The sequence below is a fragment of the Colius striatus genome, chromosome 9, assembly GCF_028858725.1.
Source record: "Colius striatus isolate bColStr4 chromosome 9, bColStr4.1.hap1, whole genome shotgun sequence".
Lineage (NCBI taxonomy): Eukaryota > Metazoa > Chordata > Aves > Coliiformes > Coliidae > Colius > Colius striatus.
Window position 1 is genome coordinate 2,881,811 of NC_084767.1, and position 23,015 is coordinate 2,904,825.

The window sequence follows — 23,015 nt, forward strand, 5'->3', positions numbered from 1 at the left end:
GGCTCTCGCGAGAACAGCGGCGGCGGGGCGGGCGGGAAGCGGAGTGGGGGGGGCGAGGTGTCGGCGGCCATGGCGGACGGGGCGGGTAGCAACGGGGACGCCGCGGGGCTGCCGGTGGGCAAGGAGGCAGGTGAGGAGCCGGCGCTGGGAGGCGAGGGCCGCGCGGGCCGCGTGAGGTGCGCTCGGCTCGCCGGGCCGCTGGCGCCCGCGGCCGTGTGCCCGTTTCCCACCCCCCCGCCCCGCTCTTCCCCGCCGCAGTGGAGCGCCTGATCCGGGAGAACGGGCACATCTTCACCGAGGCGCAGTGCAAAGTGTGCAGCGCGCTGCTCATCTCCGAGTCCCAGAGGCTGGCCCACTACCAGGTAGGGAGCGGGGATCCGCCGCCGCCCGCCGCCGGGCCCGCGGGGTGCTGAGCTGCGGGGCGGGCGGGTTTCTCTCTGCTTTCTCCAGAGCAAGAAGCACGCCAACAAGGTGAGGCGGTACCTGTCCATCCACGGCGCGGAGGAGCTCGCCCACGGGAAGAAGATGAAGCTGGATGCGAAGCAGGTGAGAGGGCAGCATAAGTACGGCCTAAATTCGGCAAGTGGGACCTGCCAGGCTAAAGGCTGTCGCCTGGCCCAGGTGAATGCAGGGAGGAGACACACCGGGAGAGGGTGTTGTGAGGTGTGAAGGGGCCGATGGCAGGCTTGTCGCTGGGCTTTGGCTCAGCGAGCACAGTTCCTCCTGCTCTTGCCATTTAAACAGCTCCCAGGAGCATGTCTTTCCTCACTGAAACAAACATGCCTTGCCTTTTATTGACAACCCTGCTCTCAAGGGCAGGGGACAGTGAATAGGAGCGGTGGCTTGTCAGGAGTGCTACCGTGTAACCTTAGCACGGCAGGTTGATTATCTCCTGGAATTCTCTTTCCAGAGCGACCCATTTTTACTGATGTTTTACTCAAGTTTCCTTGACCAGTAGCTGGAGCCTGTTGGTCAGTAAAGGCCCTGTGTTCCACTCAGCCATCTGTCTGCCCCGTGGCTCTTTTGGGAAACAGATTCTGCTTTTATGATTGCTTCAGCTTTAATCCCCAACTCCCTGACATTTGCAGCAGGGGGGAGTGGGGGATAAAAGCAGATGCCTTTGCACATAGTGTTGGGCTTAGACATGAATGCTGCTGCCTGCTCCGCTGGCATCGTGTTGCAGATGGCCCAGCTGATAGCAATGTTTGTGTTGCTCAGTTCACACCTTGCAGAGTAAAAGGCTGCCTGTTCCAATTCTGGCAGCCACACACTTAACCTAGTCCTTAACCTGTACAGGCCAAGGCTGACCCTCTGCCTGAAGTGGTTCACTAAATAGTTAAAAAAATGTCATCTAGTGTAAGAACACTCTCGAGTGAGGAAAAGGATGATGCTGAATCGTGAAAGTCCTACTCAGTCACACTTCTTCAGCATAACACTTGAATGTCTCCGATTTAACTTGTTTTCTTAGGCTCCCCAACCTTTAGTGTTTCTTCTCACACCAAGGAGGCTGGCTGAGATGACCTGCAGAGCTCCCTCCCCACCTCAGCCACTCCTTTCTGTGTGCACAGGACAGCAAGCAGGAAGGCAGCAATGGGGAAGACAGGAACAAGTGTTGTCCCATCTGCAACATGACCTTTTCTTCTCCGGCTGTGGCAACATCTCACTACTTGGGCAAGACTCATGCCAAGAACATGAAGCAGCAGTCACTCAAAGTGGAAGGTAGGAACGTGTGCAGTGCCTTCCTGTCATACTGAGGGGCTGTGCAAGGGATAAAGGAGTTGAGAGGCTTGTTGGACCCCCAGCATAAACTCTTGTGAGGACATATGTCCCCTCTACTGTGACAGTGGTGCACCTCCAGAGACACAGCCTCTCTCAGCTTAGTGGGCTGGCCTGAGCAACAAAAAGTTTGTGTGGTTCTTTTGTTTTGCTTTGGGAGAAATGCAGGTTGTGTCAGCATTGTATCCATCCCTGTGTGCAGGGACCAGGGGAGAGCTGCTCTTCAGGGAGTGGGACGTTAAGATGGGTTTTGATGCTCTCTGAAAGCTCACAGGGACTGAAGTGGTTGGTGAAACTTTGACAGGACAAACTCATCAGGGCTGCTCAGCTACAAAGATGTAGCCTCTGAGGTTCAGGGACTTGTGATTTGCAGACAGCTGGGGACTGGGAGAGTATAGCTGGGAAGCATCAGGAGGGGCTTGTCCTGACGCTCTGCTTTTCCCATGGCACCTGCTGTTGATGGCTTTCATGATGGGATGCAGTCCAGGCAAGCCCCGGGTCTAAGCCAGTGCAGCTGCCTGTGTGTCCCATCCTGTTGCTGGCAGACAGAAGGCCCAGCGGGTGGAGAGGGCAAGGCCCTGCCCCAGATGAGTAGGGACAGCTGAGAGCCTGAAGTGCCATGCCTGGTCAGGAGAGAGGGAAAACACAGTCTTTGAGTGCACTTGAGGATGGCAGCTTGTGCTGGCTCTGAGCTGGGACCTTTCAGGCAGACACTATCCATCCTGTGGCATCTCTGTAGCTTTGCTGAGGTTGTGTATGCACAGCAAAGCCAGCTCCAGGGTCAGAGTGGCCTGTGGGATGCTTTTGTTCTCTGAAGCCCTGGCTTTTGGGTATGAGAGGAGCCTTCAGGAAGGGATGGATGTACACAAGTGGCCCGGTGCATACCTTCCATTTCAGTGTGAGAGGAGCTGTCTGGTCCTTAGAAGGTTCCTCGCTCTGGTCTTTGGTACCCCATAATGAGAGTGCAGGTTTCCCCATCAGAGGAGAGAGCTGCTTCCCTGTGGGGATTCACTACATCAGACCTGGTCCTGTTTGTGCCATTTCTCAAGCAAGGCTCCTCCATGACTTTAGTTCAGGATCTAGTCCTGCAGCTGCACAGTGTTTCCAGAAACCTACTTCCCTTTGCTGCACAGGGGCTTGCACTCGTGTTCTAGCTGGGTGATGAGAGTAGTAGGTGGAAACCCATTCATGTCCAGTGATTCTCAAATATGGCTACACTCCTGCCAAGGAGAAATGTGCAAATCTGATGGGGTTTTGTTAACCTTGATTTTTTTCTGGCTTCCTCTGAGTTGTCTTACCACACACCTTTCAGTTGAGGGGAGCGCTGGGAGCTAAGTGGATTTATCTAGATGTCTTACATTCTCTATCTGGCTTTGGGCTCATGAGTTATTGGGATTTTTTTAATGCAAGTGTTGGGGTTATAAAGTGACTGAGGTTTTTTTCCTCCATGTGCCATGACTGACCAAGACTTTGCATTCACCCTACAGAAGCGGTGCCCCCACAGAAACATCCTACTGCCCTCCCAACCTCTACCGTGTCTTCTGGCGAAGAGAACAAGGACATTACTGACCCAGACAAGTTCTGTAGCCTCTGCCATGCCACTTTCAACAACCCCCTTATGGCAAAACAGCATTATGTAGGCAAGAAGCACAGAAAGCAAGAGACCAAACACAAGCTGATGGCACATTACGGCCGAACCCCTGATGCACCGGCATCGTCCTTCATGGGTGAGTTCTCAGCAGGCAGGCTAACAAAGAGCTCAAGAGCAGGGTGGGAGAGTGACAGCATGTGTCTGACGGTCTTTGGAGGAGAGAGCCTGTGCAGAGTGAGCAGGGGAGATTTGCTCATGGTGAGGATTTTGATTAGACACCACAAGATTGATTTGGTTGATGTTGAAACCCCGCCCAGCAGCAAGAGAGGTTTTGGACTGTAGCTCCTGGTAACAAGCTTTGGGGTGTGTTTTGCCGTGTTGTCTAATCAGGGATGTGTCCTTTTTATTCTCTGTGTGCATGATGCAGAGATTTTGACCAGTCCTGTTCTCAGCTAGGTGATTGCATCTGAAATGGAAAGATAAAAGTGGCATTTGATGCTTAAGAAAACATCTTTGGAGAGGACTTGCCAAAGATTGGAAAAATAGGTTTAACTGCACCTGCTGCTTCAAAGCACATGAAAGCTGGAGAGATTTCTCCCTGGATGCCTTTCTGCCTCTGTGTGGGCACTTCCATCTGATGAACTAATACATCTCTCTCTGGAGCAAGCAGGAATGTGGGGGGAAAAAAAAAAGCTATTAAGGAGGAACTTCAGGCAGACAGTTAAAACTCATTTGGTTTATGATCTGCTGCTTACGAGCACTTGTACATGATGAAAGCCCTTGGAGGCCAGTGAAAGCATTAGGAGCTCACAGTAAACTCCCTTGTTCCTCCTAGCAGCCTTCTGTTGGACCAGGAAGTCTAGTACCTGCTGGATGCTTGAGGTAAATAATAAGCAGACAAATCATCTTAAAATCTTCTTGGAGGGCTTCTTTCCCTGTCATTAAAACCCACACAAGCAGAAGATTAATTATTCTAATTCTTTGCAGGCCACCTTTAGATACCGGTAGCACTTCTGAGAAATGAGACTCAATTATCCAAGTAATGTTCTCTCCCACATCACGTAGTCGTGTGGGAGAAGAAAAAGGTACTTGGTATCTCACACTACCCATCTGCTCTTTACCTAATTAGTGGGGTCTGATGAATGGTTCCCCTTCAGTGTGACTCAGGCAGTGGCAGGAGCCCCAGGCAGGGTGGTAGGCGGGCAGTGCCTTTGCCTGGGTGAGTGACATCTCCCGTGAAGTCCCACAGAGTTGGGGTCCCTAAGGACACATCTCTGTGGCCTTGAGGCTGTTCAGGTGAGGATTTGGAGCCTGGGCTGTGATCAGGGGTGCTGTGACAGCAGTCAGGGGTGTTTTCTCCTGCTGGCTTTGCCTGGCCGTGAGTGCTAACAGCTATGCCTGTCCCTCAGCTCCGCTCTGCTGGGATCTGGCTGGCTACAGGTAAAGATGTGTTCTCTTTGGTGCAGCACTGAGGTGTTTGTCTGCTGGGAACCACTGGTTTAGGGTGCAGGAGTGCAGTTTGGACAGCTTTGCAGACACACTTTTTTGCTGGGTTTGCCACAGAGGCCATCTTGACCTGGATGGTGCAGGAGGGCAGACCTGAGGGCTGTAACGGCTTCTCTCACCTCTCCCACCCACACCCAGCTCTGTTCTGAGAGCTGAATGTCCCACTGGAGCCTGAAGTGTCCCCAAGGGACAGCAGCCAGGTGGGAAAGTGCCTGCTACATCACACTCTCGCTCAGTGATTACACTGCTCTGCACCCCTGGAGTCTTCCCTTTCACCTTAGGGAAATGTTTTTCCTGTGAGGCTCCCAGGCAGAGCCCTTCCCCAAAAGTTCAGGAGCATTTAATGTCTTGAGGACAACTGCCAGGATTCTCCTGTGCTGAGCTGTGCCACCATGCTTGCCTCTTTGCTATCTGTGACCTCCTGACCTTTCATTCCAGCTGGAGTTGTCATCTTACACAAACCCATCGATCTGTCTAGCACAACTATTGTTGCAAACTCATATTTTTTTGGCAGTTAACTGCAACCAAACTGCTTGAGCGTAGAGCTTAATACTCTCAGCTGTCACCTCAGCAAGGCTTAGCAGAATGCTGCATTGTGGAACTGGACATTGTGTGGAGTCTCCTCTGGCTGCCTTTTATTTTTTTACTGGAACACTACAAGTTTACACATTAAGTATGTCCCTCATTTTCTCTAAAGAGACCTACAGATCAGGAGGAGTGAGAATTTCCGTGAGAAATAGAGTTACAATGGCAGTCTAACATCAGGTTTGGTGTCCTGATGCTGGGAGTTTTACTGTGTCTGCTCCTGTGAACTGTTTAGAGGAAGTGTGTCTGTTTTTGTAGATAAACTCATGCTCTGGCCAGGAAAGCTTTTCTGGCTCAGTAGTTCCCTGGCAGTGACTGGCTGATACATGCTGGAGTAGTGGGATTCTGAAACCTCCCTGCCTGCTCAGACTATTGACTTGCTGTTTGTCTTTGTTTAGGGGTTGTTTAACACATCAAGTGATTGATTATCTAGCTTGTTCCTACCTCAGGCACCAAGTTGTTGGCTAGCTGTGTGTGCTAACATTGCTGTCTGTTTCAGCTGGGAAGGGGTATCCCTGCAGCACATGTAACATAGTACTGAACTCCATAGAGCAGTACCAAGCTCACATCAGTGGCTTCAAACACAAGAATCAGTAAGTAACGTTCTTGTCTTAAGTGTTTCCAGCCTCTCTGTTCCAATCCATGGCTTAAATGTAACCTAAAATGCCGTTTTGAATGTGTATTTCCAGCTGACTTGCAGGCAGAACAGCAGGGCTTGTGCAAGCTTGCTCTGTTTGTCCTGAAGCTGATGCACTTGGGCAGCTCTGTCTGCAGACAGCCCTGGGCTGCTGCTGCACTGGCAGTGCCTTGCCTTTGCATTTGCTTTTCGGTGGTTCAGCTCAGCATGGACCTTTGCAGCGAGCGCATCCAGCCTGGCACCCACTCAGCACCCTTTCCCTAGCAACTCAGATTTTGATTTACTGAAAGACTGGCTCAGTGGAGACCTGCTTGCCATCCTAATCTCTCTTGGGGTTGCTTGTTGTCAAATTTGGTGTGTAGTCAGCACACTCCAGCAACCTAGACTGTGTTCCTGAACTCACTCTCGCAGCTGGGGAGTTAAATAATGGCATGCTCTGCATGTATCATTACTCCAAAAAAAAAATAGTCTGCCAGGTGATTAATACCAAAAATACTTGTTCTAGATACTGTCAAAGTTCAGGTCTCTTACTTCCAAAGGTAAAAGAGGCTCAGTAATGAACCTGGGCTGGTTAGAGAGCTGCTTACAAGAAAGAGGTGTTAGGATACCCTAGCTGAAGTGAGGACAACTTTCCCAGAGAGGATGCGGAAAACTGGAATCACTTGTTATTTATCTATGGAACAACAGCCCTGTGGCCCCTCAGCTCTCTGGAGTACTTGATGGGAAGACATGTGCTCCATCTGTCATAGCAGGACAATTTGTCTCCCGGATGGTGCAGTGTCCCGTTCTAGAAGGGGTGTTCCCAATCCAGAGGTATAAACATTCCCTTTAAGGACATGGACGTTGTCTGAGTTTTTGCAGCCACACACCTCTTTCAGGAAGCTGCTTCTGGATTCAGACATGCAGTCTTGTTCCAGGCCAGCTTCTGCAGTCTGAAGAGAGACAGGATACTTGCTTTGTGATGGAAGCTCTTTAACAGTCCCTGAGCTGCGCAGTAGCTAATTCTGCTCGAGGTGCTTGTTTACACACAGGCACGAAGGGCAGAGATGCACTTGGAAGCTTTTCTGGCAGGTTGCTGACTTGGCTGCAGTAAGCTGTTGCTCCACTGACAGCCATGCCTGCTGAGCAGGGATTGCAGCTGGCAGATTTCAGAGCACTTCTGACATTGGCTCCTTTTCCCCCCCTCTCTTCCTCTCGCTCCCTTCCATGTCCAGGATGCCAGGAGCAGTGCCGGTTGTCGGATCGTTCCCGCCACAGCAGTATGTCCGGGAAGAGTCAACTGCTCCAGGAGGCTACAGTTATTTCAGCCAAGATTTCTAGAGCAAGTTGCAGCACTGTTCTTGGAGTTGTTGGTGGCCCAAGAACGCACATCCTTTGCCAGCCCACAATGGTTTCATTATCCCTCTGGATAAGCAAAGCCCTACCCTCCTGTATGCGCCCGTTGAGCTGAACGGGGACTGAGTCTGTCAGAAAAAAGAAGGATCCAGCTGGAAGAGACTTGCTAGACAGCAAATACTTCACTCCCTTAGAGTAGTTTTCATTGTGTAATTGCTTCCTGTGAAGGTGGGTGTGGTGTGAGAGGAAGTGTGTATCTGGTATAAGGAGGGTTTGGCAACAGGCTGGTTGGTAGTGGCCACCTCCTCCCTCACCAGAGCAAATAATGGGTTCCTGCACCTGGAGGGCCACCAGCCCACGCTCAGAGGTGGCTTTTGCTGGAGGAGAGCTCCTGGCCTGTGGTGAGCAGTGGTTATGCAGCGTGGATGGGACGCGAGGCAGGTCGCCTGCCTTGGTACAGGCCTCAACCAGGAGGTCAGCAGCGTGGCATCTCCTGCTGTGCCACCTCCTCTCTGGCTTGTGTGCAGAATTGGATGAGCCACTGATGGCTCTCAGGGCCTTCAGCAGTGCCACAGCCATCTGTTCTGGGGATGGGTTCTTTGGGCCTGTCTAACGAGTGGTTCCCACCTCTGGTGTGCAGACTGGTGGGAGTGGAGGGCTGTGAGAGGGCTTGGAGCTCCCAGCCCCCCAGACAGCTCAGCCCTCTGCTCTGAGGGTTTCCACGTGGAAGGAAGTAAGCGTTTGGCCTGGTTTCCTATGGAAACAGGTGGATGTGACCATTCACTATGTGTGTTTTTACCCCCTGTAACTTAAACCAAACTTGGCAGTGGTGGAGATGTCCCAAGATCTGAATGCAGTAAGCAGAGGAGGGTAGAGCAGGGTGAGTTCAGCTCTCATTCTGTCAAGCTCTGTGTGGAAGTACAGCATTTTCCCTGCTGCCACCAAAATACTCTGGGGAAGGAGGGTTTTAGGGGAAGAGAAAGGGGGTAACCTAGATGCAGCAGAAAACTGTTGCATGGCTTGGTCAAATTGTTAGCTGACTAAAAAGCTATGAATCCTTTGGAAACCTGCCTTTGTTAGTCCTCCATTAGGCACTGCTTGCCCACCCCCTCTCTTCATAGTTGTTACACATTTGTACAGTCCTGGAAGAGGAATGTTCTGTGTTTCGGACTTGGAGATTAAGACTGATGGTGTCTTCATGGTGCTAATGTACTAGATCTGTTAGTAAAGGCCCTAGAAGGAAAGGAAGGCATCTGAGCCTGTTGTGTGTTTTGGATGAGTCTTTCAGATGTTTGCCTTAAGCAAAGGCATTGCCTGTCCTCTGCTAGCCCACCGCAGGAGCCGTGGGGCCTGGGCTGGCTTTGTGGCTGGTGCCAGTGCTCTGAGTCAGGCACCTCCAGCTTTGTCCCAGCGTCAGTGCCTCTCTGGAGCTGAGACTGCTGGTCTGTGGCAAACACCCTGCTGTTTTTCTTTCAGGTTGGTAGGGCTGGGACAAAAGCTGGACTCGATGATCTAAAACGTCTCTTCCAGCTGAGACGATTGTATGATTCTGTGACAGGCCTGGTCAGTGGGGCTGCCGGGAACATGGGTGATGGCCACAGGCACGCTGCACACCAGGGTGGGCTGAGTCAAGCTGCTGCCTCGTGCTTCGTGGCCCCAGCAGCTGTTGGGGTCCCTTGGCTCCCGGGGTTGTGTGCCAGGGGAGCAGCTGATGCCTTCATGGGCTGAGAGAGCTGTGGAGGTGCTCCCAAAACCCGGTGTGCACGCTGCTCAGGTTAAGTGAGGAGAGAGAGCACTGGCTGCTAATCTCAGTGCTTGGAGCGAGTGCCTTCCCTTCCCCACTCCAGGCTGTGCATGAGCTTTGTTTTCCTTCACCCTGCACAAAATCTGCCATCTTCCCGTAGGACAGGCTCCTGCTGGTCTGGGTTTGCCTTCCTAATGTTTTCCAGTCTTTCTCCGCTGCTGAGGTCTGCCCTTAGTCTCCTGCTCCAGCAGGGAGTCCTTTTCAACCCCAGGAGCTGATCAACATAGAAAAGTGTGGTGGACTGAAGGAAACATTGTGTGCCTGGTAGCCCTGAATGGCCTCCCAACTCTCATCTCTGCTGCTTAGCTTCCAGCCCACCGTCCTGTGGCAGGTGCCCACTCGCTGTGTGCTAAGAATCCACACCAAGAGGGATCCATTTCCAGCACTGCCCAGTCTGGTGTGTCACTCCTGTCTGTGTACTGACAGTTTTGCCTTCCCCTGTACACAGGGTTTATGTATCTGCTGTTTCCCGAAGGTGAAGCTCTCCAAATAGAGTGTTTATTACTACTTTTGGGTGCTGTCTGTCTGCTAGAGCCCTTCCTGGGATTTCACCATACTTCAAAGAACAGGATGCCAGACACCTTGAAATATTTGGGAGGGGTGGGAGACTTGAGTTCTCGTCTGTCCTCCTCGAGGCCCTGCTCTCATCCCACAGCACCCTGAGGTCCAGACAAGCCGGTAAGTACCTTCCTCTGCACTGCTCTGGCAAGTCAGCGTGGCCTTGGGCACACCACAGTCACCCTGGGAAAGGTAGGACAGTCTGGGCTGGGAGACTGCTGGCACTGCTGCAAGCTGTGGGGCTGAAAACAGCCGTGAGTGCTGTTCCCATCGCTGGAGTGGCATCGTGGCAGGCACGCTCTGCTGCTGTCCTCCCGAGGGCAGTGCCCAGGACCAGCTGTCCTGCTCTGGCTCTGCCAGCCTGGCCCTCAGCAGCCCCATTCCCTCCTTGCTGCGGGGCTGTGGTGTGGCTGGCAGCTCCTGGCCCTCTGGGTGCGGGTGCTGGGAAGGAAGCAGAGCCACTGGGCTGATCTGCCCCTGGCACATTCCCTTCCCCAGCAGCTGGACACTGGGACAGCCACAGCCATGCTGGGGTGAGGCCTGTGGTGGGGCCCTGCTGGCTCCATCTTTGTGCCCCAAGCCCCGTCCCTCATGGGTACCAAAATCACTGAAGTGCCCGCTGCTGCCAGGCTGCTCTCAGGGGTCCCAGCTCCCGTGGGCAACCCCGGGTGTGATGGGAGGGGAACTGGAGCCTGGCTGTGGGGCCAAAGCTACCCACGTGCAGGGCGAGGCCGAGGCCAGAGCGTGGCCATTGCCCCCAGGCTGCGCCAGTGTGCTGCCGGGCCAGTGCCCAGCTGCAGCCAGGGCTGCCCAGCCCCGCTGCTCCCGGCCGGGGCCCCTGCAGGCAGCGCCTCTCCGGGCCGGGGCTCTGGCTGCCTGCGCCGGACTCAGCCCCAGCGCCTTCCGGGCTGGCAGGCGCCACCCAGGGCACGGAGCCACGCGCCAGCCACGTCCCCACGGAAGCAGGACCGGCCGTGCCCGTGCTGCAGGCTCCTGCCCGTGGGAGCCGGCTGCCCCTCAGCAGCGCGTGGGGCTGGGCCCTGGCTCACCCCGCAGCCGCTGCCATCCCTCCCAGCCCCGCTGGCTCCAGCCAGTAAATGAGGTGCAGATGTGGAGGCAGGGCCGGGGCATCTGCTTGCGATTAGGGGCTGGGAGCATCAGGGTGGCCCTGTTCCTGCCTCACAGCCCCCGCCGTGCCCACACGGTCCCCAGGAGGAGCCCTAAATGCCCCAAAGCTCCTGCTTGCTCTGTCTGTGGTGGGCACCGTGGTGCCCAGCCTCGTGCATGGTGTGTGCCATGTCCCAAAGGCAAGCGGTGACAGCTTGGCCCCGTGCACCCCCTTCCCTGTGCCAGCTGCAGCCCTGGTGCTACCCGGGACGGGCAGGACGGGTAGCAGGGTGGCATCGAGGCGTGGCATGTCCACTCTGGTGCTGGGCCAGCCCCAGCCTCACATGCTCCCAGCGCAGCCCTCAGTGCCCGAATCCATGGGTGCTCTTGGATCATGCCAAAGCCTGAGCCCCACTGACCCTGTCCCACAGCCCCTGTGCTGGGCCTCACGTTGTCAGATCCCCAGAGCAGCAGGTTCATGTTTGCCAAGTTCTGCCTGGTTAAACCTTAACTGGGTCCAGTTGCCCCATTGGTCCCTCCCTGCTGGAGATAAGGACGGGCAGGCAGCAAGGCCTGGCAGGGAGCAGGGGTTACTCGTCCCCAGCTCAGGACCCAGCCTCTGCAGAGCATCCTGCCCAGCCTGGGGCCAGCTGCATGCCCGCCTCGGCAGCGCCCCTCTGATACAAGGGTTGTGGCCACTGTGTGTCAAGGCCAGTGGGGCTGGATGGGACCGGGAGCCCTCACCCTGGGCTTTCACATCACCCCGGCACACGGCATGAGCTCGCTCAGCCTCAGCCCCCGCACCCCCTGCACGTACAGGGAGCGGGGAGCCTGCGCCCCAAACAACAGCCGTTCAGGGGAGGCCAAAAGAAACTTCCAGGAGGAAAAAGCCCCCCGGGCTGCAGCCCCCAGGAGCCCCCGTGTCGCGCGCCCGGGCTGGCCGCAGGTGCCGCCGCTGTGGGAGCGGCAGGGCGCTGGGGCCAGGCACAAGGGCCGGCTGTGTTCCCGCAGCCCCGGCCGCCTTCCAAGAGCAATATTGTTGGCACCAGGCAGGCTCCCTGCGCCGGCAGCACATACACGGGCCTTTCATGAGGGGAGCGGGGATGATTTACTGCCTGGGGGAAGGGGCAGGGGTGGGAGGATGGAGCCCTGGCGTGCCGGGCCCCGGCGCCCAGCCCCTTGTGCGTGCTCGCTGCTGCAGGCTCTGCCTATTTAAGCAAGGCCGAGGGCCTGGGCAGGGTGTCAGCTCTCCTCAGTCGGGCATGGGGCAGAGCAGGTCTGCACCGTGCTGGCCAGCTCACTGCCCAGGCTGCGGCGCCCTGGGGATGCTCTCCCTCCCTGAGCACCCTGCTGTGTCTGAACTCTGCTCTCAGGCTCTGTGGCTGTGGGGGGCACGTGTCCCTTGCAGTGCTGCAGCACGTGGGGCTGAGGGATAGAGGGGCAGCAAAAGAGGGTGCTGGGGCAGGGGTGCACCCACAGTGGAGCTGGCACAATCCCCTCTTGTCGAGCTGCTGGCATGGCAGAGGCCGTGGCGGTGCTGGCGGCAGCAGGTAGCAGGCAGCGGGGCTGGGTTGCCATGAAGGGCTTTTTGTTTGTCGTCAGTTGCTGTTATAAATCAAGCCAGGCAGCCCAACCCCCGGCCCAGCACTGCCCCACGGCAGGGAGGCTGCCAATTCCCTGCTGCCAACAGCACAGCCCCACTGTGCCCCGGTCTGCGCCCAGCACTGCCCTGGCACGTCCGGGATCCTTGGTGTGACACGGGACAAGATGCCAGCACTGGTCTCCTAACTCCAGGGGCACTAGAGACACCAGAGGATGTGGCCAGGATACGGTGAAATCTCCATGCCCACCCCAGGCTGCAGCTCCCACGGGCTCCCCTGAGTCCCAGCTCTGTCTCAGTGTTCCTGGCACTGGGAACAACCCCTTCTCTCTGGTTTTAATTTGGTTTTGGTTCGAATCGAGCTGAACTCAACATTTTTCTGTGCTTCCGGCACGCTGCAAGCTCTGCAGGGGCGGCCGCTGCTCCGTGAAATTGATGTTCTCGTCCGCTTCACGCGCCAGCAGGAATGAACAGCTGCTGGGGGCTGCCAGCCCCCGGGACTGCGCCCTGTGCCCCTGCACCCCCAGGCGGGACCAGCACCCTAGAGCCGAGACAAGCACCCTGGATGGGGAGCAGCACAGGCTGGACAGTGCTGCGGGAGATCGTAGGAGCAACCAGCCCTTGCAGTGAAAACGTGTTGTGCTGGAAGTTGCTGCTTTCACGTGGACAAGGCTGTGCCCTGGCCTTGGTAGGGTGGCCCTGTGGAATGAGGGGTGACAGTGACAGTCACACTCCAGCTCACACAGCCTCGGGACCCGTAGCAAGTGTGGGCAAGGCTGATGGAAAGCAGAAAGGTGGTGAAGCAGCCAGTGATGTGGTGAGGGAGAGCAGCTCTGGGGCCGGATTGTGTCCCCCCCCTTACTGGCAGCAGGATGCTCAGGGGAAGATGGGCCTGGGGGTTGTTGTACTGGCTCAGAGAGTCTGAGGCTGATCTCCCTTCAGCATCCAGGGGTCCTGCACGGGCAGGGGGTTGGGCAGCGGGGCCTGGGCACAGTGAGCTCTGCCTGTCAGTGCAGGCTGCAGCATGGGGGAAGCGAGGGTGAAGTGTTTATGGGTCAGATTAGGGCCACTCCAAGCCTGGCTCGTGGCCTCACGGCGGTTTATGATGCTGTGTTATGGGCTCCTAATGAGGGTCACAGCCGCTTTATGGCACCGACAGCGATAACACTGCAACTAATTGCAGCACAACTAGCGAGCGGGCACCCAGCAACGTGCAGCACCCAGGTCGGACACCCGCTGGCCCGGGTCCCGCTGCCGTGGAGCCCTCGGCATCTCCGGGCACCCCGTGCTGTCTGCTCTTGGCAGCGGGATGCCACGGGGAGGCGGGGACAGAGGAGGGCAGAGGCCACCTCCTGCCTGATGTGCCGCTCCTGGCGTGGGGACCCAGCATGTGGGGTCCGCCCGGGGGGAACACGTGGCGTGGCTCCGCAGCCCCACGCGTTCCGCACCCGCGGGGCCGTGCTGGGGGCGGCGTGTGCCCAGGGAGCGCTCGTCGCGGCTGGCAGGGGGCCAGGGGAGGCCGATGCCGCGCTCCCCCCTCCCGCCAATCTCGTAGGCGGGTCGGTTTGCACAGGGCCCGGCAGAGCGGGGCCGGTTGCGGCAGCCGCGGCTCGGGGCCGGCCCGTCCCCCCCCGCTCTCCCCCGTCCCCCCCCCAGCGCTGCGGGCGGGGCGGCGGCGCCGCTGTAACCCGAGCGCGGCGATACAAAGTGCCCGCGGCCGCCGCGGCGGGACACAGCGCGGCCGGCGCCCGCCCTGCCCGCAGCGCGCCCTTCCCGCAGCCGGCCGGAGCCCGGAGCCGTCCCCGGCGCTGCCCGCCATGGGCCCGCGGTGCGGGGCGCGGCGGCGCTGAGCCCGCCGGCCGCCGGACTTTGCTCGGGCCCTCCCCGCTCCGCCGAAGCAGCCCGTCACCGCCGGTAACGCCCGCCGCTCGCGTCTCCTGCCACCGGGACATCCCCCTTCCCCACACCCCCCTTTCCCCACACCCCCCTCCCCGCGGCTACCCCCCTCACCCCCACAGCCCCTTCGCGCCCGGTGAACCGCTCCCAGCGCCGCGACCGGGCTGCCGAGTCCCCCCCGACCCGTGCGTCCCCGCGAGTCCTCGAGGGAGTGGGCTGGGAGGGGTGCCCCGCACCCCTGTCCCGCACCCCTGTCCCGCACCCCTGTCCCGCGGTGCCCCAGGGATCCGCCTCCCGCCGGGGCGGTGCGTGGGAGGGAGCTGCTCCGCTCACCCGGCCCCTGCCTTGTCTCGCAGGGTGGGAGTCGCCGCGCCGGAGGGGACTGGAAGATGCGGCTACTCTTGCAGGTCCTGGCGGGGCTGCTGCTTGGGGCCGCTGCCCAGGGCAGGGCGATGGAGCCAGGTATGGCTGCGGGGGGGGGGGGGGGGGGGGGGAAGCAGGGGGGTCCTGCTTCTGAATCCGTTCTGGGGATGCCGTGTGCTCGCCGTGGGCACGCTGCCCCACGGCTCCGAACGCGGGGCTGGGCTGCGGGGAGCTGGGGGCACCCATCCGGCTGGGGCACGGCCCGGGAAGCAGCGTCCTCGTCACCGGGCGAGTTAGTGCGGAAGCTGCAGAGTGGCCCGGGCAAGGCTGCCCTGGCGTTACGGGGCTCAGCTCGCCCCGCGGGCGCGCACGGCAGCAGTGCAGACGCGTTAGACGTGCAGGCGGTCCGTGCCTCTCAGTGCTGGCTACGGGAGAAGGAGATGTCCCAGGGGACCAGGGGCCCTGCTAGCCCACGCCCCGCAAGTGATGGCCACGCACACAGGCTGAGGATACACTTGTGTCCTCCCCCGCGCCCCCACACGTGGGGCTGTGGTGGGCATCAGTACATTGGCGGTTGTTTGTGCCCTCCATGTGTAGGTGCCTGTGGCCAGCCGTCAGCAGGCAGGGCACGGCTGCCCAGCCTGGGCATTGCCATGGCCAGCCAGGCTGTGGGGTCCCAGCCATGCTTGAGGCAGGCAGAGGTCTTACAGTGGGTGGTCGGGAGGATATGGTGACCTCACTGGGTGCTGCATTCAGTGAGGCAGGACAAGCTGGAGCACTCTGCACTGCTGGGAGTGGCCCCTGTGGAAGAACAGTAGCATGTGTGGCCTTGGACAGGGACATGCTGCCAGGAAAGCCGTGTCCTGGCACCCCAGGGCAGAGTCCAGCCCTCACCTGCCTCCAGGATGGCAAAGCCAGGCACTAGGCTATGTCACACCACGTGTTGGGGTGGTACCCCCTGGGGTGGGCACATGGTGGTGTGCTTGTGTCACCAGGAAGGGGTGAGCACCAGAGTGGGCACTCATGGTGTCTCTCCAGAGCTATTTGAGAGCCCACTGCTGGAATCAGATGAAGAACATCTCCTGCTGGACCCAGGCAACGAGTTGAAGCTGTACTGTGACACCAACCAGAGCGGTGCCAGCGTGGTGTGGTACAAGGAGTCCCGGCCGCTGGTCCCAGGGGGTCGCATCCGTCTCTGGCAGAGCCTGCTGGAGATCTCGGAGGTCGCCTATGAGGACTCGGGGCTCTACGTGTGCCGGGCACAGGGGACTGGGGAGATCCTGCGCAACTTCACCATCTCCGTCGTGGGTAGGAGCCCTGGCAGCGCCTGGCTTGCCCCAGGGCAGCAAGGCAGCCGCTGCCCGCCCGGCCCTGCAGGCAGGGATGTCCCTCTCAACCCATTTTCCTTTGCAGACTCCCTGGCGTCGGGTGATGACGATGAAGACAGTGATGGGGATGGTCCCCACGGAGAGCGGAACGAGGAGCCTGTCTATGTGCACAGAGGTCAGTGACACCCTGGGCAGGACAGGGCAGCTGGGGCAGGTCCAGGAGAGCGGGGCACTGCTGCCTCTCGCTTGCTGCCCCTTGGCCCCCTCCCGCCATACATCCCGCATCTCCCCAGCTCCTTACTGGACTCACCCTCACCGGATGGACAAGAAGCTGTACGCGGTGCCCGCGGGGAACACGGTCAAGTTCCGCTGCCCAGCCTCGGGCAGCCCCAGCCCCAGCATCCGCTGGTTCAAGAACGGGCGCGAGTTCCGGGGGGAGCACCGCATTGGGGGCATCCGGGTAAGGGCCAGGTCCCTCCACTGCAGCCTCCCCTCCCAGCGTCCAGCCCCCACATCACTCTTCACTGCCTCCTCCCCGCTCTGCAGCTCCGGCACCAGCACTGGAGCCTGGTGATGGAGAGCGTGGTGCCCTCCGACCGCGGCAACTACACCTGCCTGGTGGAGAACAGGTTTGGCAGCATCCGCTACAGCTACCTCCTGGATGTGCTGGGTGAGAGCTCCTCCACGCGGGGCTACCCCTGGCTCCCCACTCCCCCCATGCCTGGCAGAGGGCTCAAGTCACAGGGAAGGGGGTGGATGAGCCTCTGTTCGTGTCCTCTCCTGCTGGGGCAGCCCCTGTGTCCCTCACACCCAAGGGACGTGATGGTGGAGAGCAGGCTCGGGTTGCACTGTAGGGCCGGGGAAGGGCTCTCTGTGGCTTCATGGTTGGTGGAGAGGGGGAGAGATAAAGGGAGCTCCTGCTCTGGACCACTGTGTCAGTGACACCACTCTCCTGGGCACAGAGAGGTCCCCGCACAGGCCCATCCTGCAGGCCGGGCTGCCCGCCAACACCACGGCCCTGGTGGGCAGCGACGTGGAGTTCTTCTGTAAGGTCTACAGTGATGCCCAACCCCACATCCAGTGGCTGAAGCACATCGAGGTGAATGGCAGCAACTACGGTCCTGACGGGGTCCCCTACGTGCAAGTGCTCAAGGTAACAAGGGCTGGCGGCACCTGGGTACCAGGTGCTCACCCTAAAGTGGGGATGGGGCATGCACAGAGCCCTCCTGAGGAGGAGGGATGCTGAGCCTCCATCCTTCTCCCTGGCAGACTGCAGACATCAACAGCTCTGAGGTGGAGGTGCTGTACCTGCGCAATGTCTCTGTGGAGGATGCTGGCGAGTACACCTGCCTGGCAGGGAATTCCATTGGCCTCTCCTACCAGTCTGCCTGGCTCACTGTCCTGCCAGGTAGGTGTGAGGGTCCTGGTGGGGGTGCTGGGACCCCCAGCACCCAGGGACTCAGGCCAACTCATTTGCCCCCCTCAGAGGAGGAGCTGGTGCGAGAAGCCGAAGTGCCTGAGGCCAAGTACACGGACATCATCATCTACACCTCAGGCTCGCTGGCCGTGGCCATGGCCGTCATCATCGTGGTGCTGTGCCGGATGCAGACTCAATCGAGCAAGCAGCCCCTGGAGCCCATGGCTGTCCACAAACTCTCCAAATTCCCACTCATTCGGCAGGTGGGTGCTGAGCCGGAGCCCCAGGGACGCAGAGGGACCTTGTGCCTGTCACACCTTACCCTGTTGCCAGCCTTGGGGCTGCCCTCCCTCTTGCCTCCTGTGTCTCCCGCGCTCTGTTGCTCCAGCTGAGGGCCTCTCTGCAGCACTCATGGGTCTCTGTTTTGGCCCTCGAGCACAGAGCAGGATGACTGAGGTCCCTTGGGCTCTCTCCACAGTTCTCCCTGGACTCCAGCTCCTCTGGGAAGTCCAGCACGTCCCTGATGCGTGTCACCCGTCTCTCCTCCAGCTGCGCCCCGATGCTGGCCGGGGTCGTGGAGCTTGACCTGCCACTGGATGCCAAGTGGGAGTTCCCTCGAGACAAGTACGGTGCTGTGCAGGGCAGGTCTCCTTGGCTGCCTTGGGGACAGCGGCATGTGGGTGCTGGATGGGATGGTCTCTGGCCACCCCTGGACACCTCAGCACTGCTGTACCCCGGGGTGCTGGGGTTCGGCTTGGATGGAGAGGGGCAGCTATGGCACCTGTACCTCCCTGTCCAGTGACAGGGAGCAGGGCCATCCCTGCAGTCCCTCATGGTTCTGCCTGTCCCTGCCAGGCTGGTGCTGGGCAAGCCCCTGGGGGAAGGCTGCTTTGGCCAGGTGGTGCGGGCAGAGGCTTATGGTATCGACAGAGACCGGCCAGACAGAGCTGTCACCGTGGCTGTCAAAATGCTGAAAGGTAATGGCTGCCCTAACAGTGTCCCAGGCACAGAGGTGGCATCAGCACCAGGCAGCGGTGTCACCCCAGCTGGCACAGTGACACAGCCCTTCTTCCCCAGACAACGCCACTGACAAGGACCTGGCAGACCTCATATCCGAGATGGAGATGATGAAGCTCATGGACAAGCACAAAAACATCATCAACCTCCTGGGAGTCTGCACGCAGGACGGTGAGGGGGCTGCGCGGGCCGGGCAGGGAGCAGGGTCAGGGGTGCTGGGGCAGGTGGGATGCTGGACTGGGGCAGGGCAGGGAGCAGGATCAGGGGTGCTGGGGCAGGTGGAATGTTGGACTGGGGCAGGGCAGGGAGCAGGGGCAGGGGTGCTGGGGCAGGTGGAATGTTGGACTGGGGCAGGGCAGGGAGCAGGGTCAGGGGTGCTGGGGCAGGGGGGATGTTGGACTGGGGCAGGGCAGGGAGCAGGGTCAGGGGTGCTGGGGCAGGGGGGATGTTGGACTGGGGCAGGGCAGGGAGCAGGGGCAGGGGTGCTGGGGCAGGTGGAATGTTGGACTGGGGCAGGGAAGGGAGCAGGGTCAGGGGTGCTGGGGCAGGGGAGATGTTGGACTGGGGCAGGGCAGGGAGCAGGGGCAGGGGTGCTGGGGCAGGTGGAATGTTGGACTGGGGCAGGGAAGGGAGCAGGGGCAGGGGTGCTGGGGCAGGTGGAATGTTGGACTGGGGCAGGGAAGGGAGCAGGGTCAGGAGTGCTGGGGCAGGCAGGATGCTGGACTGGGGCAGGGCAGGGAAGGGAGCAGCATCAGGGGTGCTGGGGCAGGTGGGATGGTGGGCAGGGCAGGGAGCAGGGTCAGCAGTGCTGGGGAAGGGGCAGGGCTGGGAAGGGAGCAGGGTCAGGGGTGCTGGGGCAGGTGGGATGCTGGACTGGGGCAGGGGCAGAGCAGGGCAGGGCAGGGGCTGAGCGGAGCAGCCACCCTTCACAGGGCCGCTGTATGTCATCGTGGAGTTTGCTGCGAAGGGGAACCTGCGCGAGTACCTCCGCGCCCGCCGGCCCCCCACACCCGACTACGCTTTCGACGTCACGGCCATGCCCGAGGAACAGCTCTCCTTCAAGGACCTGGTCTCCTGCGTCTACCAGGTGGCCCGTGGCATGGAGTACCTGGAGTCCAAACGGGTAGGGCTGACACAGCCCACGTGGGCTGCCTGTGCTCAGTGGTGCCCGGGAAGGGCACAGTGCTGGTGGAGGAGCTGTGTCCCCATCCTCTCTCTCAGTGGGGAGAGCGAGCCCAGAGCCTCACAGGCACATCCAGCAAAGCTCAGGGCAGCATCTCCCCAAAAATGTGGGGCTTATAGCCTGACCCACCTCCTCTGTGTCCCTCCCTGCTGCGTCTGTCACTGCAGCCAGTGTGGTGTGGGGGTGGCCCTGCTGCTGCTGGGGTGGCGGGGGGTGTGTGGGAGGGTGGCTCTGTGCATGAGGAGGGGACACATGGAGCTGGAGCCCTCACCTCACGTCTCTGCTTCCCTGGGCAGTGCATTCACCGTGACCTGGCTGCCCGCAACGTGCTGGTGACAGCTGAGAGCGTGATGAAGATCGCAGACTTTGGCCTGGCCAGGGATGTCCATGACATCGACTACTACAAGAAAACCAGCAATGTGAGCGGGGCAGCGTGGGAGAGGGGCAGGGGGGCACGGGGACCTCCAGCTGGGGCTGAGCAGAGAGTTTGCTCCTGTAGGGTCGCCTGCCAGTGAAGTGGATGGCGCCTGAGGCCCTGTTCGACCGCGTCTACACCCACCAGAGCGATGTGTGAGTCCTGGGGCTGTGGTGTGGGACGAGGCAGCGCCTGGGGGTTGTGCACGTACTGGAAGGTCCTCACAAGTAGGACAGGGCTTCTCCCCAGGGGCAGCAGCAGCGGGACACCCGCTCCCATTCCTGTTCCCACGGCACCGCAAGGTGCAGGGGGGGAGCTGCTGCCCTGGGAGGATGTGGCTGACACCACGTGTGATCCCAGGTGGTCCTTCGGGATCCTAATGTGGGAGATCTTCACGCTGGGAGGCTCACCCTACCCTGGCATCCCCGTTGAAGAGCTTTTCAAGCTGCTGAAGGAGGGGCACCGCATGGACCGGCCGTCCAACTGCACCCATGAGCTGTGAGTACCAGCCAGGAGGGGTGGGCAGGGGGCCTGGCAAGACGCCTCTTGACACCCCCTTGCCCGCCAGGTACATGCTGATGCGGGAGTGTTGGCACGCCGTGCCCTCACAGCGACCCACCTTCAAGCAGCTCGTGGAGGGGCTGGACAAGATCCTGGCGGCTGTTTCGGAGGAGGTGAGTGGTGGAGGGGGTCTGGTGGGCAGTAGAGTGGGCAGTGTGGGCACCGATGGCACCAGTGCTGATCACACTGTCTCTCTCTGCAGTACCTGGACCTCTCCATGCCCTTCGAGCAGTACTCACCCTCCTGTGAGGACACTGCCAGCTCCTGCTCCTCTGACGACTCCGTCTTCACCCACGACCCGCTGCCGCTGGCTCCCCGCCTCTTCTCCTACCCCAGCGTGAGGACTTAAGGGCAGGCAGGGAAGGATGATGCTGAGGCTGCCTCTGCCCTCTTGGAAGCGGGTCGGGGTTCTCGCAGGTTCCCAGCTTTGCCAGGTGTGAGCACTGAGCGGGCAGGGCCTGAAGCCACAACACCAGGGCACAGTGTCCATCTCTCCAGGCTCCATTTGAGCACTGAGCCTTCAGTCCCGGCTGAGACCTGGCTGGCATTGCAGGGCAGCAGGAGCCAGTGGCTCTGTGGGGCAGGCACTGCTCAGGATGCCCACGGCATCGCCCAGAGAGTCAGGCTTCGGCCAGCGCTTTGTTGGGAGTGTGGGAGCCCCGCTGCCTGGCAGGCTCCTGCTGTGTCTGTACATAGCCATAGAGATTAATATTTATGTACGTGAAATATTGACCTGATAAATTATTTTTTTGGAATAGACCCCGGTGCAGTTTCTGGGCTGCTTCGGGGGAGCGAAGGGGCCGGGCTGAGCTGGGAGGGCGGCTCGGGGGGGCTGCCTGCTCGCCTGCAAGCGCTCCCAGGGGACACGGAGGCAGTGCCACAGGTGCAGGAAGCCATGTCCCCGCTCCCGCGCCTCCAGGCCCGCTCCGGCACAAAGCACCCTCGCATCTGTTCCCCATTAGCCGCTGCTGCGCTAAGCCACCGTGAACTCCGCTACCAGCATCGCCCTGAAAACGATCCCCCAACTGCTGCGGGCTCCCAGGCTGGGAAAGCGCTCTGGGACCAGGCCCTGTGCGCTGGGGTCCCCCTGCACCCCCCTGCCCAGGCTGGCCTCAGGACTCCAGATAACAGTGAGTTACGGGCTCTGTGCAGCCACCCCGGAGCCCCCACACCTCTGGGAGTGCGGGCTGGGGGGCTCCAGGCCCTGCTCTCCAGTGCCTGTTTGCCCCCCCCGTTGCCGCAGGGTGCCCGGCTGGGCCAAGAGCGTGGGCAGGGAGGGCTGCAGCTGTCTCACCCCCTCCTGCCAGTGCGCTCCCCGCGTCTAGGGTTTCATCTAGGGCCAGGCTTTGCCGGCCGTTAGCCCCAGGATCTTGTTTCCTCCTCCAGCTCCCAGCTGCACTCGCAGCCCCCAGCTTGGAAGCTGGCTCTCAGCATAGCCTGCCCCAAAACTGAGGAGAGGGGGCTGGCAGGGGCTGTGGGGCAGGGGCTGTGGGGCAGGACCTGAGCCTGGGGCAGCCGGAAAGGGGGTCTGGTGCTCCTGAGGGATGCAGCTGGTGAATGCCCTTGTGTGGGGCTCAGCTCTGCCATAGGCACAGCACCTGCAGTGCAGTCTGCGTGCTGGGGAGCCCTGTGGCTTGCAGAGCCATTCCAGGGACCCCCTCCTCACCACAGCCCCTCGCAAGGCTGCTGGGGGAGCCCAGGCACACTCGCAGCCCCCATCCACAGCCTTGCTCCGCTCTCCGCTGGGCCAAGCCCCCCGCTTCGGCACGGCAGGCGGGGGCAGAGGGGCCCCTGGCAGGTGTGGAACCTGCCCGTGTCTGCCCGGGAAGGGTCCCAGCTGTCCACCGACGTGCCAGAACCAATGCATTTCCCACAGCCCTGAATGGGGCATTCACACGCCGGAGGGCAAACTGCCCAGGCTGCCCGCGGGGGCTGCCCAGCTCCCGGCCCACACCAGGGCTGAACAGGAACCAGTGCTTAGGGAAGGGGCTGAGCCCTGAGGGGCTGTGCCCAGCTTGTCCCCAGCTTGCTCCAGGCTGGCTGTCTGTGAGGTGGCTCAGCATGTCCCTCTGTGTCCCCCCCATGTGCGTTAAGGGTCAATGAGCCCACCTCCAGCACGGCCTCTTTCTGTCTCCACTCACTCAGCGAGTGTGGCACGGCTGTGGCAGCACCCAGGGCAGGCAGTGCCTTGTCCTATAGCCCAACCCACGCCAGCACAGCACAGGGATATTTTTGGGGTCCTGACGGTGCCCAGCACTGTGCCCACCCGCCTGCCCTGGCATAGGGGGCTGGTCCTCAGCCCCTCTGCAGGCACCAGTACACCCCCCAGAGCTGCA

At 60.2% G+C, this 23,015-nt stretch overlaps 2 protein-coding genes across 10 annotated transcripts; both read left to right on the forward strand.

The window, feature by feature from the left end:
• The first annotated feature begins 55 nt into the window (after window positions 1-55).
• ZNF346 (zinc finger protein 346) lies at window positions 56-8,678 on the forward strand. 6 transcript variants are annotated; one of them, XR_009819256.1, is made up of 8 exons: window positions 56-130; window positions 259-362; window positions 451-546; window positions 1,569-1,719; window positions 3,264-3,503; window positions 4,203-4,249; window positions 5,958-6,051; window positions 7,310-7,400. XR_009819256.1 is itself a non-coding variant. In XM_062002392.1 (7 exons), exons 1-7 carry the CDS (start codon window positions 70-72, stop codon window positions 7,413-7,415), a joined length of 852 nt encoding a protein of 283 aa, XP_061858376.1. In that variant the 5' UTR covers window positions 56-69; the 3' UTR covers window positions 7,416-7,515. The 6 variants fall into 6 exon arrangements, 4 of the variants coding, with proteins under 4 accessions (XP_061858376.1, XP_061858378.1, XP_061858374.1 ...); XR_009819257.1 differs by having other exon boundaries at window positions 4,206-4,249; XM_062002392.1 differs by lacking the exon at window positions 4,203-4,249 and having other exon boundaries at window positions 7,310-7,515.
• A 1,156-nt stretch (window positions 8,679-9,834) lies between these two features.
• On the forward strand, window positions 9,835-21,438 carry FGFR4 (fibroblast growth factor receptor 4). Of its 4 annotated transcripts, none has more exons than XM_062002379.1 (18): window positions 9,835-9,912; window positions 14,752-14,857; window positions 15,797-16,066; window positions 16,172-16,261; window positions 16,380-16,546; window positions 16,633-16,756; window positions 17,049-17,239; window positions 17,356-17,494; window positions 17,573-17,766; window positions 17,982-18,127; window positions 18,359-18,480; window positions 18,581-18,691; window positions 19,453-19,643; window positions 20,000-20,122; window positions 20,203-20,273; window positions 20,479-20,616; window positions 20,687-20,792; window positions 20,882-21,438. In XM_062002379.1, the coding sequence occupies exons 2-18, from the start codon at window positions 14,785-14,787 to the stop codon at window positions 21,026-21,028; spliced, it is 2,403 nt and encodes an 800-aa protein (XP_061858363.1). In that variant the 5' UTR covers window positions 9,835-9,912; window positions 14,752-14,784; the 3' UTR covers window positions 21,029-21,438. The 4 variants fall into 4 exon arrangements, with proteins under 4 accessions (XP_061858363.1, XP_061858367.1, XP_061858366.1 ...); XM_062002383.1 differs by having other exon boundaries at window positions 15,854-16,066; XM_062002382.1 differs by lacking the exon at window positions 9,835-9,912 and adding an exon at window positions 14,326-14,413.
• The last annotated feature ends 1,577 nt before the right edge of the window (window positions 21,439-23,015 follow it).

Bases quoted from the DNA above. Each gene is read 5' to 3' on its own strand.
- ZNF346 (XM_062002390.1), top strand. From the start codon at position 70: ATGGCGGACGGGGCGGGTAGCAACGGGGACGCCGCGGGGCTGCCGGTG. The intron at 547-1,568 runs GTGAGAGGGCAG...CTGTGTGCACAG, and splicing joins TGAAGCTGGATGCGAAGCAG to GACAGCAAGCAGGAAGGCAG. The intron at 3,504-7,309 runs GTGAGTTCTCAG...TTCCATGTCCAG, and splicing joins ACCGGCATCGTCCTTCATGG to GATGCCAGGAGCAGTGCCGG.
- FGFR4 (XM_062002378.1), top strand. From the start codon at position 15,664: ATGGCAAAGCCAGGCACTAGGCTATGTCACACCACGTGTTGGGGTGGT. The intron at 16,757-17,048 runs GTGAGAGCTCCT...TCCTGGGCACAG, and splicing joins CTACCTCCTGGATGTGCTGG to AGAGGTCCCCGCACAGGCCC. The intron at 17,240-17,355 runs GTAACAAGGGCT...TCTCCCTGGCAG, and splicing joins CCTACGTGCAAGTGCTCAAG to ACTGCAGACATCAACAGCTC.